The sequence below is a fragment of the Pseudophryne corroboree genome, chromosome 4 (genome assembly GCF_028390025.1).
Source record: "Pseudophryne corroboree isolate aPseCor3 chromosome 4, aPseCor3.hap2, whole genome shotgun sequence".
Classification (NCBI taxonomy): Eukaryota; Metazoa; Chordata; class Amphibia; order Anura; family Myobatrachidae; genus Pseudophryne; species Pseudophryne corroboree.
The window spans coordinates 408753465-408768134 of NC_086447.1; the positions used below are offsets into that span (position 1 = coordinate 408753465).

The 14670-nt window shown below is 40.9% G+C and overlaps 1 protein-coding gene across 7 annotated transcripts in view; it reads left to right on the forward strand.

The window, feature by feature from the left end:
* The window catches only part of COL19A1 (collagen type XIX alpha 1 chain), a 1277374-nt gene that overhangs the window by 1031205 nt on the left and 231499 nt on the right, over nt 1–14670 (forward strand). For all 7 annotated transcript variants that reach the window (XM_063916766.1, XM_063916758.1, XM_063916759.1 and 4 more), the window contains 3 exons: nt 1879–1929; nt 6466–6507; nt 11951–11977. In XM_063916766.1, the coding sequence (XP_063772836.1) occupies nt 1879–1929; nt 6466–6507; nt 11951–11977 (120 nt within the window). The remainder of the gene's footprint in view (nt 1–1878; nt 1930–6465; nt 6508–11950; nt 11978–14670) is intronic.

The following is a 14670-nucleotide window of genomic DNA, read 5'->3' on the forward strand; positions in this document are numbered from 1 at the left end:
TATCTGCCCCCCCCCCCCCTGCAGTGCACGTGGTTTTGCCCAAATGCTAACAAATTCACTGCTGCGATCAACTCTGAATTACCCCCTATGTCCCTGTATACTTTACACAATGAGGACAATGTATTATGACAGACTATGGGAGGAGTTGCATCAAACCACTAAAGAGTGGAGGTGTGCACAGGTGGAGACGTTGCCCATAGCAACCAATCAGATTTAGCATATCTAATGTACAGTACTTTATACATTCTATGTAGATGCTGATTGGTAGCTATAGGCAACTTTTCACCCGTGTCCACTTCACTTTTTAGATTAATACATTTATTATTTATTACCAGTTATTTATATAATGCACACATATTCTGCAGCGCTTTACGGAGAATATTTCTTTCATTCTCATCAGTCCCTGCCGCAGTGGAGCTTACTATCTATATTCCCTACCACGGGATACGGTCATTAGGTTGACACAGCTTAGGTTGACAGTCATTAGGTCGACCACTGAGGGTCGACATGGTCATTAGGTCGACATGTACAAGGCGACAGGTTAAAAGGTCGACATGAGTTTTTCACTTTTTTTTCTAATTTTTTTGATTTTTTTCATACTTACCGATCCACGTGGACTACAATTGGAATGGTAACCTGAAGTGAGCCATGCGAGGGGACACAGTGCACTAATTGGGGTGCCCCGTCACTTTTCAAAGAAAACCGCCCAAAAAGTTTAAAAAAAACATGTTGACCTTTTGACCTGTCGACCTAGTACATGTCGGCCTAATGACCATGTCAATCTATTGACCCTGTTGACCTAATGTATGTCGACCTTCCATGGTCAACCTAATGACTGTCAACCTAAGTTGTGTCTACCCAACGACCCATACCCCCCTACCACATTCACAGACACACATTCAAGCTAGGGTTAATTTTGTTGCAAGCCAATTAACCTACCAGTACAGGGAGAATATACAAACTCCACACAGTTAGGGCCATGGTGGGAATCACATCGAATCCATAACCTCAGTGCTGTGAGACAGTAATGCTAACCATTACACCATCTGTGCTGCCCTAATACATGTTACTTATTGTTAAGATATTATAAATGATTACAAAATAAGCAATGTAAAAATCTCTGTGTGTTGAAAAATGCTCATGTTGGGGGGGGGAGGGGAGGAATCTGTGATAGCAAGTCTGCTATCCAGCTGCTGAATCTAATTAAAATCCAGGGTGGTGTCACAAAGGACTGATCAAAGGTTGTTCTTTTCCAGACTGCATACAGTGCCTTTAAAGCTAAAGCACTCTTGTGTGACATGTGTCTAGCAATAGACTGGGGGCCCTGTCCTCAGGAAACAGGTAGAGCAGCTGGACAAAGTGCACATTGCAAGTTAGAAAAGCTCTTGTCTTCATGGGGTTTCTATAGTAACCACTGCTGATTGTTGTTCATAGCTAAACACCACTGAGATAAAAGATGTTTCCCACTGCTGCTTGTTGCAGGGCCATCACTTGTTCTGTAAGCTACTCCTGTGATAAGCAGCCTTCATTGGCAATATGCAATGGCTGTTACAGCCCACACCCTAGTAAGAGGATTCCTTAAATAACAGAGCTATAAAAAGAAATGAATCAACACTCCACTCAATGTCTTCCCAGTTTCATCCCATGAATAGTATGCAATGTGTTACACAATTTACTATCAAAATAATCATTCAGCCTTTTTATATTAAAGGAATGTATTTATGTATACCAGATGAATATGGTTCTCACAATAACTTTCATTTTGTGTGTTTTACATTGTGTATAATGTGGGTAGCATTTTTAGATCAGGAATACTATAAAAGCAAATATAATGGTTTTTAAGTATTCATGTAACAAATGTATATTCTTTTTCAAAAGGGTACACCACTTACTGAAGGAAATGGGATGGGCAGCCTATATATGTTCAAGGTATTTTAAATTATTTGATACATTGTTGTAGAATGTTGATGGCAGATGAGATGAACAGGACCATATTACTAGGATATTCTATAATAGTTTTTATCAGTTCAACGTGTCAATGACACTTTTTTCAAGAGTAAGGGGGAGATATATCAAAGCTTAGAGAATGACAATGTACCAACCAATCAGCTCAAACTGTCATTTTTCAAACACAGCCTGTAAATTTACAGAAGCTGATTGATTATCTCTCTCCACTTTAACTGTCTCCAAGCTTTGATAACTCTTCCCATAAGGCTAGGCTATATAAGTGAATGTACAGTCAGTGGTCATGTTGTGCAGAAAAATGCCATTCTTACTGTATGTTAAGTAAGATTGGAAGGTAGATGAGAAGATCATAATTAAATACAGTAGTTGCCCTAAAAAAGAAGCTCTTCAAATTGAATCTATTCTTTAATCTAGAATACATTCTACGGTGATGGTCCTGGGAAATGTAATGCAAAACCCAAATGACATCTAGGTATATTCAATTAGTGATGGATCCCCTCCGACGGAGTGGATCCGACACTTCACTATTCAATTTGCAGGCATTTCCGACAGGTTTTTGCCCGTTTTTGACAATGCCAATCCGACTTTTTTTTAAAGTCGAATTGGCATTGTTGAAAAGAGGCCAAAAACCTGTAGGAAATGCCCGCAAATTCAACAAAACAGGTGAATCGGCAGGCAAATTCCACCTGTTTCTCGACATGTCGAATTTCCGACAAGTCGACAAAACGGCCCATTCATTGAAAATGGCGAATTGAAATTCTCCCTAAAGACGGCAAAAACTGCAATTTTTTTCATCCTGTCGGGCATGCAGACATGAATTGAATAGACCCCATAGTTTGAAATTTACAATAATAGGCCGGATTCACCGTTGGAGCTAATGAAAAAAAAAACAGCAAGCAAGGAGTGCAAAAGTTGTAATTTTTTTTTGCATGCAGGGAAAATATTGGCTGCTCTCTGTAAGTAATGAACATACAGTATACTGGCAGCTTTGTTTTTACACTTCATTGTAGAAATAAGCTAGAACACATGTCTACCAAAATCTATCTGCACCATCTAAAACAGCCTCACCTGCAATGTGACATGGTTTTGCCAATGTACAAGGCACTTCTTTTTGCACCTAACTCTCAATGAATCAGGCCAAGTATGTGTGGGGGGATGTATATATATTGAAATTCATTTTGGCACATTTTTTCCACTGTCAAAAATATAACATTATCTAATGTTTGTTTTCAATGTAAACATCTCAATGCCTTAGTGAAATAAGATGTTCCCTACCTGGGGACTTATACAGCAGTAACACTGTGTTTGCATCATGTATGGTACATCTATCCACAGTAAAAGAATTGTAATAAAGTAAGGGTAACACTTTCACACTAAAAGAGGTCAGGAGTAAATACTCTCAAAATGTATTCAAGCTGGGTTAAATAACAACTGTGACGTGTTGTAAGTCTCTCTGCACCGCAAGGCACTGTCAAAAGTCCTATTCTATTGCTCCTGTAAATGCCACTCACCTCCCGAACTACTTGTATTACGTAGCTTACTTGTGCCCTCTGGATTATGCTGATACTATGAAGAACCAAAGCAAATTTCTGAAGCAGTTTTCAGGCTCTCAAATTTAGGAAGTAAAATGTTAGCTTGCTGCAAAATATAAATCACTTTTTTCCTTGTGTTGAAAATAAACACTATTTGTGTATAATTGTATACCATACACTAATCACAGTGTGTATGTTGAACTACTGTATAGGAAATAATAGAGCAGATCCACATAATTTGGTGTTTTAAGGCAGATGAATACTGTAGCTACTGTACTGTAGAAACATCTGTGAGATCTCTGACAGACAGCACTGTAGTGTACAGTCTACATCTTTGTCTTGCTGTCAAAAGAAAGCAAAGCAGCCAGCACTTAGTGTAGAATTACAGGAGCGAGAGACAGGCAGCTAGCAGCCGTGCCTTGGGTTTGCATGTAACCAGTTGTAGGGCAGACTCGTTCATGCAACCCAACTCTAATATATTTAATGCGACTTCCTGAGCTGGCCATCCACCACTGCCCAAAAACACAAGATGAAGTTGAAACAGTCCCAATGTGCTCGCAATCAGGACCTTTGATCCAACTATGGGAGACATGTCCCACTACATGTGAAGTGGCCATGACCACAACGTCCACCTTTTTGCATACTATGGACCTTAATTCAGATTTAAGAATAAGTGCAAAACAAAGGTGCAGTTTGCACCTTTTTAAAACCAGATTCACTGCAGATGGAGCAGATTAATAATGTGCAGACAGACTTGTACTGTAGTTCGGGAAGCCTGTGTCCTACTGTAGCTTCATTCTAAATTTCAAACAACAAAGCTGACCAGTCTTTGTTCACTACATGCTAAAGCAGCCAGTATTTACTATTTCCCTACATGCAAAATAAAAATGCACTCCCAACTGTTGCATAGCAACATGATTTGTCAGAATGTAACTTTTAGTTTCTGTAGTTCTCTTACTGTGGAAAGACTTTTAGAAATCAGTAACAACAATCCCTCACTAAAATATAATTTTTAAATAAAATCTATCCATAGTATACTTATTTTATTTTTAATCAAAGAGTTAAAGGTAGCATTACAGACCATTTTCTTTTAATATTTTCAAGCAAATTAATTGGGGAGGTTTTTGCTAAATAGTTCTTATTCTTATATATAGTTTTATATAGCTTTCCTCCTTAGGACTGTTACCTGTATGATAGGTCGACAATCAAAAGATCAACAATAGGTTGACACCATATGGTCGACATGGTCAAAAAGTTGACAGGTTAAAATAGTTGACATGACAATGGTCTACAACAGAGGTACTCAAACTCGGTCCTCGGGGGCACACACAGTGCATGTATTGCAGGTCTCCTCACAGAATCGCAAGTGAAATATTTAGCTCCACCTGTGGACCTTTTAAAATGTGTCAGTGAGTAATTAATACACCTGTGCACCTGCTGGGTTACCTGCAAAACATGCACTGTGTGTGCCCCCGAGGACCGAGTTTGAGAACCTCTGGTCTAAAACATGAGTTTTTGTGGAATTTTTTTATTTTTTTCAACTTTTTCATACTTTACCATCCCTGTGGACTACAATTGGGAAAGGCAACCTGTGCATCTTGCCTGAAGCGAGGGGACGCGGTAAACTAATTTGGGTTTTATGTGCTGAAACCTGCAATTTGATACCAAAAAAACATTAAAACCATTGTCGACCTTTTCATGTGTTACCCATTTCTGTGTCAATCTATTCACTGAGTCAACCTTGTGCATATCGACCTTTTATGGTCAACCTAGACACTGTTGACCTTTTTGCTGTCAACCTTTTGACCCGTAACCCTTTGAATTGTAGAGTATGTCATCATGTTAGCACAATCCATATTTAACAGATGAATAGATGTAATGTTTATATGCAGGTTGAATAAGTTTATGTCAGACCAAGGGGTAGATTAACTATCGGTCAGTTTATTACAGCCACAGTTTATCTGCAATTTTGACTGAAAGTCTTCAGACAGCAACATTAATTAATTCTAAAGAAAGGCTAATTTTCCATTAATTTCTATTGCTGTATGAAGTCCATTGGTCAAAGCCAACGATCATCAACAAGGTTGAAAATCCATTGAAAAGTAAATCTACCTCCAAAGATGTGACTCTGTGCATGATAATGTGGAAAGAATGTGCGGAATTGAGGTTTACTGGGTCTGATTCTGAGGAGCACACAAATCATGCACGGCTGCAATTTCTCACGGATTCACAAGTGGGAAAATATGCAAATGCCAGCTTGAACATTTCTCTTGTGTACTTTTGTGTGACAGGCTGCACAATCCCTACCACAACTACTTTGCATATCTTCTCAATTGCACTGGTGTATCTGATAACTCCAATATTGGCACTCCATTGCTCACAACATCGACTCCTAGAGCAGCACCTGACTGTCACATTGCCTTCCTTGAAACTTTTTCAAACTTTGCCCACTATGGCTGAAGTGCTGAAACAGCATGTCGGAAGATGCTGACATTCCCATATCACACTAATATATCACACTAGAGACACCTACTCTTTTTGCAATGACTCTAGGTCACCTTCCAGTCTCCATCCTGAAACACTCATGGATCACAGATGCCGTCTCAGAGAGTCAGCGCAATGTCCATTGCATACATTAGCTCATGCATGCTCAGTAACGGTTTCCTACACTGTTTTCAAATGCACAGTAATCGCTCAACTGCACTAGCTTCAGCACTGTATGCACCTCTGACTCACACCCGTTGTCTCTTCCCACTAACATACTGGATATATGTAAGAGCACAATGCATCATGCACACTGACGCCGGTGCCCATTTATTGTTTAGCTCTCCCTCACACCTGTTTCCAAAATTCACTTTAAGCTGTATGAATATTAGATTCCATGGCTCTTTAGTGATATGCTTGGTAACTTCATAACATGAACTGTCCTCTATACCATGTCATTTATTTTTTTATTTTTTTATCCAAGGGCACTGCCGCTGCTGTTACCTCTGGACCACCTGGCCCTCCGGTATGTATTTAATCTTGGTACATTCATTTAAGGTATTAATCTCTATACCAGAGGACATACAATACACTACTTATCCTATTTCAACAAAGCCAAGTTCATTTCATGTCATTGTTTATTCTAAATGTAAAACTATAATGATAATCATCAGATGCATGTCCATGTTCATGTTGCGATTATTGTTCACAATTTGATACCTTTGTTTAAAGTCTCTACGATAAAAAATAAAAATACACCTTAAAAAAAGCAACAAAAAAAATGGTATGTAGACAATTCTATCCTTTATCCATTGGTATATCAATGATGGGAGCTGTGTGCAGTGCACATGGGCCCCTGGGTCGAGGGGGCCCCACATGCTTACTCTGGACTCCCAGAGTCCCACGTTGGTGCTGCAGTAGAAATAACCTGAAAACTGATGCAGCAGCCATTTTTCCAGTATTTGCAAATGTGCATTAGAGATTAGTCACCAGAAACATGGCAGATGCCATGTATCTGGGGACTTGTGCATGTGCATTAGACTGGCACAATGCCAGAGTATGCTGTGTCACACACAGGAGGTGGCCCGCATAGAGTCTGCACACAGCCCTTTCCTCTGCTAAACCGCCCCTGCTATGATCTATTGTTCCTCAGTACCAGTCATCTAATGGTGATCACAGCAAAAATGAGGACAGTAATAGAGATAAATGAACCCTACTGTGTACATACCTTAAGACATAAGTAAGCAAGCACTGCATCTTCTGAGAGCTTGCAGCATCATTGCAGCTCCCCTCTGGTATGCTGAATTGGCCAGGTCTGATAAAGCAAATTCTATTCAAGAGCTTAGATTTGACATCTAACCTCCTCAAGACATCACAGTTTCCATATCTCCAAATACAGCGATAAGCATTAAATGTACAAATCCTTTTATTATAATGTGGAAAATCGCATTGCCAAAAATGTACACAAAAAAAGCACTGGAAAATTTCAGTCAACATTAGTGAAAATAAACTCCTAATTGGCTTAACTCACCACTTCTGATTGAATGTGATTAAAGCCAAAGGCTTGTATTACTTACTATTCCTCATACCCATCCACTGCACCAAGCGTTGCTGTAAGTGCCCCCAAGCCACATGATTGGATCTGGTTAATGTATTCCCCCATGCTTCACAGCACAGGTGTTAAAAGCTTTCTCCAGCAAGGCATTAAGGCTAGAAGATCTCAGTTATTACGAATGGCAATATTCCATTTGCAGGTATTTTTAATTACATTTTTATTGTATGATTTTTTACATATTTTTTACCCCACGGATAATGTTTCTAACTGCGTATAAAATTAATGTTGAGATCATAGCACACTTCCCTTGCAGCCATTTAAATTAGCAATTTTCATAGATTTCCAGTTTTTCCAATATGATTGGCAGTTCTGCTACAGCCCGCTTACAGTCTTATATAAATCATGCCGAGCACTTTTGCAATGACATACTGTTAGAGGAACATTACAGATTCAGTGACAGATGTTACCTTTGCAATGTATTAGGTTTTTTGTAAATAAAGCAGAGCACTTCCACATTTTATATTATCTGGCCCAGAGGTTCTCAAACTCGGTCCTCGCGGGCCCACACAGTGCATGTTTTGCAGGTAACCCAGCAGGTGCTCAGGTGTATTAATTACTCACTGACACATTTTAAAAGATCCACAGGTGGAGCTAATTATTTCACTTGCGATTCTGTGAGGAGACCTGCACTGTGTGGGGTCCTGAGGACTGAGTTTGAGAACCTCTGATCTGGCCAATACACATAAGGAGAGTGCTAAAATGCAGGCTGTCCATACTTAAAATCACCTTTTATAAGAAAAGAAGTCACAACAAATGTGAAAGTTTCTTAACTATAACCAACTGTATTATACTGCAATAAGTATTGTACGGCAAAGGCATATTTGCCTATTTATATATACAGTATGTAGCACTATTCCTTCAGGATGGCAAACCTGAGGTAACACTGATGTGATAGTGCTATAGGCACATGTAGGTAAGCATCCCGCACATCCAGAGATACCATATAGTCTCCCGGTTCCATAGCCAACATTATGGAGCGTAACGTCTCCATGTGGAACTTCGGGATCCATATGTAATTGTTCAACATCTTCAGATTTAGAATTGGTCGATATGACCCATTTGGTTTCTGGATTAGAAACAGATTGGAGTAATACCCCTGTCCCTTTTGTGATGGAGGTACTGGGACAATCACACCTGACTGCAGTAATTTTTGGACTGCTTCTTGCAGGGCATTGGCCTTCGACTCTATACGAGACGGGCTGGTGCAAAAAAATCTTTGAGGAGGCTGCCTCCTGAATGGGAACCCATACCCCTGAGATACTACCTTCTGCACCCAGGCATCTGTTGTTGACTGTTGCCATGTGTGTGCAAATTGCAGGAGTCGGCCCCCAACCCTGGAATCCTCCAGGCGGAGGCCCGTCTCTTCAGGCTGAGGGCTTTTGTTCAGGTTTGGAAGCTGGCTTTTTGCTAGCCCACTGCTTCTTACCCCTGGATTTAAACTGGGGTTGTTTAGGCTCCTCTTTACCTTTCGCTTTGCTTTGCCAGCGAAATGAGCGAAATTTTAAACCCTTGGACTTAGGGTTGTAGGTAGCCGGAAATCTGACCCTCTTCGATTCGGCCTCTGACTCTAGGATATCCGATAAAGGTTTTCCAAATAATATATTACCCACGAAAGGCAATGCTTCCAATTCCTTCTTGGACTCCGCATCTGCCTTCCAGGTCCGTAGCCAGACTGCTCTGCGAGCGACTACTGCCAGGGCTGAAGCTTTAGAAGCAACAGTGCCTACATCAATGGCTGCTTCTTCTAAATACTGGGCAGATTGTCTTAAACGGCAAAGACGATCCTCTTGCTCCCTAGTAGGAGAGGGGATGTCATTCTCTAGTTTCTCTATCCATTCGCCCATTGCCTTTGCTACCCAGGCCGAAGCCATAGCAGGTCTTACCACTGCACCCACAAGAGAAAAAATATTTTTCAATAGGCTCTCTACCCTCCTGTCTGTGACATCATTCAAAGAGGTAGATGACAGTGGCAAAGCAGATTTGTGCCCGAGTCGCAGAACATGTGCATCTACTTTTGGAGGAACTTCTCTCTTCGAACAATCTCCAGCAGGAAATGGATAATAAGAATCCCATCTCCTAGGAATCTTATACTTTTTACCGGGCGCTGCCCAAGACTCATCCATCATTTCCGTCAACTCCTCTGACGCTGGAAATTCAGCTTTCACTGACTTTGTTCGTTTGAATACAGGTGCTTTTGCTTTTAACGCTGTCTTGGCTGGTTCTTCCAGAGAAAGCACAGCCTTTACTGCATTAATGAGTTCAGCTACATCATCTGAACTAAAGCACTGCGACTGATCATCATACGGAGTTGAATCTATTGTTTCCGCATCATCATCCGATGTATCCTCTTGTGTAGTCTGCCATACAGACGTATCTGTCTTAGTCTTACCTACCCCTTGGTTGCTTGTAGAGGCTACTGGAACCAAACCATAGGAAGGGAGCTGCATGTATGGGTTCATAGTGTAACCTAACCCTTGAGGTGGTGCTACTGGAGCTAACCTGTCCGCTATTGAAGACAGAGTCTTTGCGAACATATTCCATGGTGGCTCTACTGGAGGTTGAACTAACTCCTGTTTTTTACTTCGCTGAAAAGCGAAACAGTTTGCACACAAACCCTCATAAGTGACCAATTGAATCATATCAATTACCCCTGACTTACAAGATAAGCATGTTAGGGCTGTAGGAGTGCTTGACAAATTCTCCTCATCACTTTTGCCGCTCACAGACATTTTTTCTGATATTGACTACACAATTTTGTGACTGAACCACACCCTATAATCAGTATATAGAGGTGAAATCAATCTGACCACAGTGCACCTGATTTGAGGGTCAGAACAGGACTGACATTACACAGAAAAGTCAGCACACATACTAGCAGTCAGTCACATGTTAAAGCATTAGACATTGTCATATGAGAATACAACCTCCATAATAACTTATACATAAGTAGGAAAATTGTACTTCTGTTTAACTGGTTCTTTTTCAACATAACATGCAGAAAACACAGTAATATACAGGTCTCATATGCAATAGGTACTAAAAATTAACAGTGCACACTAAGAAGTAGAAGGAATTTTTAGTACTGTATACCCTGCCTCCAGGGAGCGGGATACAGGGAGACTCACCACACTTCCATATCCAAGCAAAGACGCTCGAAAGACGCTGAGTGGATTCAGACGCTACTGGTGTACACTGCCGCTCTTGGTAACTGATAACGGACACGTATGCTCACCAACGGACACGGACGCTGAGCGACTCCACGTGCATGCAGACACTAAAGGCCTGCGACTCGGTCTGGGCGGGTTTATATCCAGTGTACACAACCGCAGCGTCTAAGCTGCGACCGAGTACACTCGTGGTAGCGTCTGAGCCGGAAGTGAGGTCATTCAGTTCATGAAACGAGAGACCCGCGGGAACTGGCCATGAACTCGGAGGAGGGACGGCCAGGAGAGCGTCTGAAACCCCCTGTTGACTTAAACTCCCAGGATCGCGGCCTCACCTAGTCCTGGCGCCTATGATCCCCGGAGCGTAGCGCTGTCACACTCGAGATGTTCGGCGCATCAACACGCTGTTTGTAGTCTCCACCAAATCAGCGTAGCTGTGTCCTGACCCCTCTAGTAAGAGGAAGTCCATATACTCACTGTCTCCCCATGCTCCGGCCACAGCCTGGTAACGTCTGCTGGACCTGCTAGAACATCCGACACAGACGCCCGTCGAGACAGCACTGTACCGCGAAGGTAAGCGTTGTTGCGACCCGGTGGGGAGTTGTTGGAGCGACTCTTTCTAATACACGTTTAAGACGCTGTTAAGAGAAGTCGCTCAAACAAAAACAGTAAGTCTATAAAAATAAAGTAATGAAAACTTGAGGCTGCTTTCACAGCAGCCCTGTGACCATGCGGCTTCCTGCCGCACCAAGCAAAAAACTGATCTGACTGAGTCAGTGGGCGGGACTATATAGTGGAGGCCCCAATGCATCCTGGGAGGCCAGAAAGCTCGTGACCGTGTTGGTGCCATTTTCGCTGTCGCTCGACAATATCCCAATGTTATCCTGTGGATAATCCTGTGGACCCAGCCAGAGAAAAACATACAATGAAAAGTAATAGATTTTGAAGGTTATTCCGCCTCCTCCATCTCACAAATAAAATGTACTGTAAGAAACACCTTACTAACTTCAGTATGATAAGTCACATGTATGTACTGTATTACTATACATTTTCATAGATGGTATAAAATAAATTATACCTTCATTATTACAGCTCATTTAAGGGAACATAACCCCATTTATGATTATGAAACATGAAAGTTTGTGAGACATAAATGAAAAATATAGTTACTTGTTTTGTTTTTATTTTAGGGTCCAAAAGGTGATCAAGGTCCTATGGTATGTAAAACGCTATATAAATGGGAAGCTATAAAGATAGATAAGACATGGCACAGTTCCAATTTAATCTGTTTTCATAATTTATTTGCAAAAATGTAACAACCTGGTTTTGGAAACATCCTGTTAGTGTCAATAAGTCGTGTAATATCTGATTTATAAATAGCTTCTTTTCCCACTGACATATGTATACAGCTAGTAGGTGTATAAACTAGTAGTTGCATGTATCACCTATTCTATTCGGCACACTACTGATAGAACATAACACCATGACGACCTAAACCATAGTACTATAAGAGTATGGGTGGGAAAACATAGAATGCTGAAAATGATGCACCTGTTTTATGTTATATTATCTGTATCACCTCTGTGTGAGAAGCACATATGAAGTGAACACTGGTTCCTTTAGTATTTATCCTACTATTGTTTCTTATTTGACTATGTTCCAGAAGCTCATTAGCTGGGCTTCTTTCCATGTTTGGATGTAGTTACCATTCCATTGCTGTGTGGGCCAAATAATATTCCATCCTCGCAGGTGATATGCAACAGTACTTCCATCAGGTTTATGGCTGAAATACTACTAAGATTGGCACAACTTCAAAAATAATATCTTCCATAAAGCAAATATATCCTTTGTATGCTTATATTAGGAGGCAAGCCACTGAGGGATACTGTACCTGCGTAATTTGCTTCTCCTTAGAATTGTATCATTTGCTTAAAATAAATATTTGCCATCATAAAGACATACTTGCCTACCTGACCCTCTCCATGAGGGAGAAAATGCTCTGTTCCTGGACTTTCCTGGTAATGTATGATTGCCATCACCTGTGTTGAGCTAGCTAATTGATAAGAAAGGTGTTTCCCCACAGGTGATGGCAATCATACATTACCAGGAAAGTCCAGGAACAGAGCATTTTCTCCCTCATGGAGAGGGTCAGGTAGGCAAGTATGCATAAAGACATGCATATAGTAATAAAGTATTCATTCACTGAGATCTTTTATCTGAAAACCCATAAATAAGAAACTTCTAAAAGCTAAAAAGAATACACACGCACACACACAAAACACCAACAAAGATACGCTGCTGTCTGAAAGGTGTGACCCTGGTTATATTATCAAGCTTCTAATTGTAGGATCAGGTGCGCAGAGAGGTTATTTCAGCCTATAACATCTACTTTTAATAACTCTAGCACATGTGCAGTGTGAAAGGGGACAACCCGGGTCCAATGTGAGGTGAGAAAGGCGTTCTGCAGCTGTGACATGGTTTGAGACCTTTTCATTTTACTCTGATTGGACTCGGTATTTAGGTATGAAAGGGGTATAATAGACTCATGACAGAAAAAGTGACCTTGGAGGCATAAATATAACTCCAGGACTGGATTGGTTCATTAAATGATGGAACACAACTAAATGAACACATTTCTAAATAGTTAAACATATATTTGCATATTCAATGCATATAAATGCGCTGTAAGTGAACAGAAACTGGTAAAGAATCCAAATAACATTTATTTAAAAAAAAAATCTCAGTTTCTTAAAATATATTATTTTGATCACTCATCCAATAGCAGCTTTCGAAGCTCGGGACTTCACCTGATATTTCTGCATGAAGGAAGGAAGGACTTTGCAGTCTGTGGGGGTTATTCAGTTTGGATCGCAGTTTGAAGAAAATTGCAAACAAGTGATTTTCTCCAAACTGCACATGCCCTGTGGCCGCACACTGCACGCACTAGCAGTCACAGTGCGATCGCATCCTGAATGGATCACACTTTGAGTGATAGCAGCAGGCAGCGTGGGGGCGTGTGGTCCAGCCAACGCTGGCCTGGCCCGGACTGTTTTTGGGGTGGCTGCGTGATGTCACACACAGCAGTTCCGATCAAGAAAATGTTGGCGGACCTCCTGCATAAGCAGCACCTCTTGCATAAGCAGCCTAGTTACGGATGTCGGGGGTCATCATTAATTTTTGCTTCAGCGATGCAATTGCAATTATTTTGCAAATGCATCGCTGCCCGTCAATTAGCATCCTGGGTGTCCTTGCCCTGCACTGAGCGACCCCCAGCATATGATAGAAAGGATTGCAGATTCTGCTTTTTAGCAGAATCTGCAATCCAACCTGAATAATCCCCTGTGTAACTGTATACCCTCTGTGTCAGCTGCTCACTATACCATTCTGAGCAAAACCATGACACTCACATTACCCTGTATTCCAGAGGTAATTATTGTGTGTGTGTGTGTGTGTGTGTATATATATATATATATATATTATATAAGATCATGCTGCACACTACTTTCATTTCATGTACACAATGCAGTTGATGTTCATTATTGCTTGCGATTTAACATTCAATATAAAATACATTTTAAAAATGTGCAAGATGCCTAATCAATAGGACAGCTGCAACTATTTTTATCTAACTTGGGAACTCTCGTCTCCAGCTGCCCATGATAAATACAATTTCTGTATCTATGTCACAGGTTCTCAAACTCGGTTCTCAGGACCCCACACAGTACATATTTGGAAGGTCTCCTCACAGAATCACAAGTGAAATAATTAGCTCCACCTGTGGACTTTTTAAAATGTGTCAGTGAGTAATGAATACACCTGTGCACCTGCTGCGTTACCTGCAAACATGCACTGTGTGGGGTCCTGAGGACCGAGTTTGAGAACCTATGATCTATGTAATTAACAACACTAT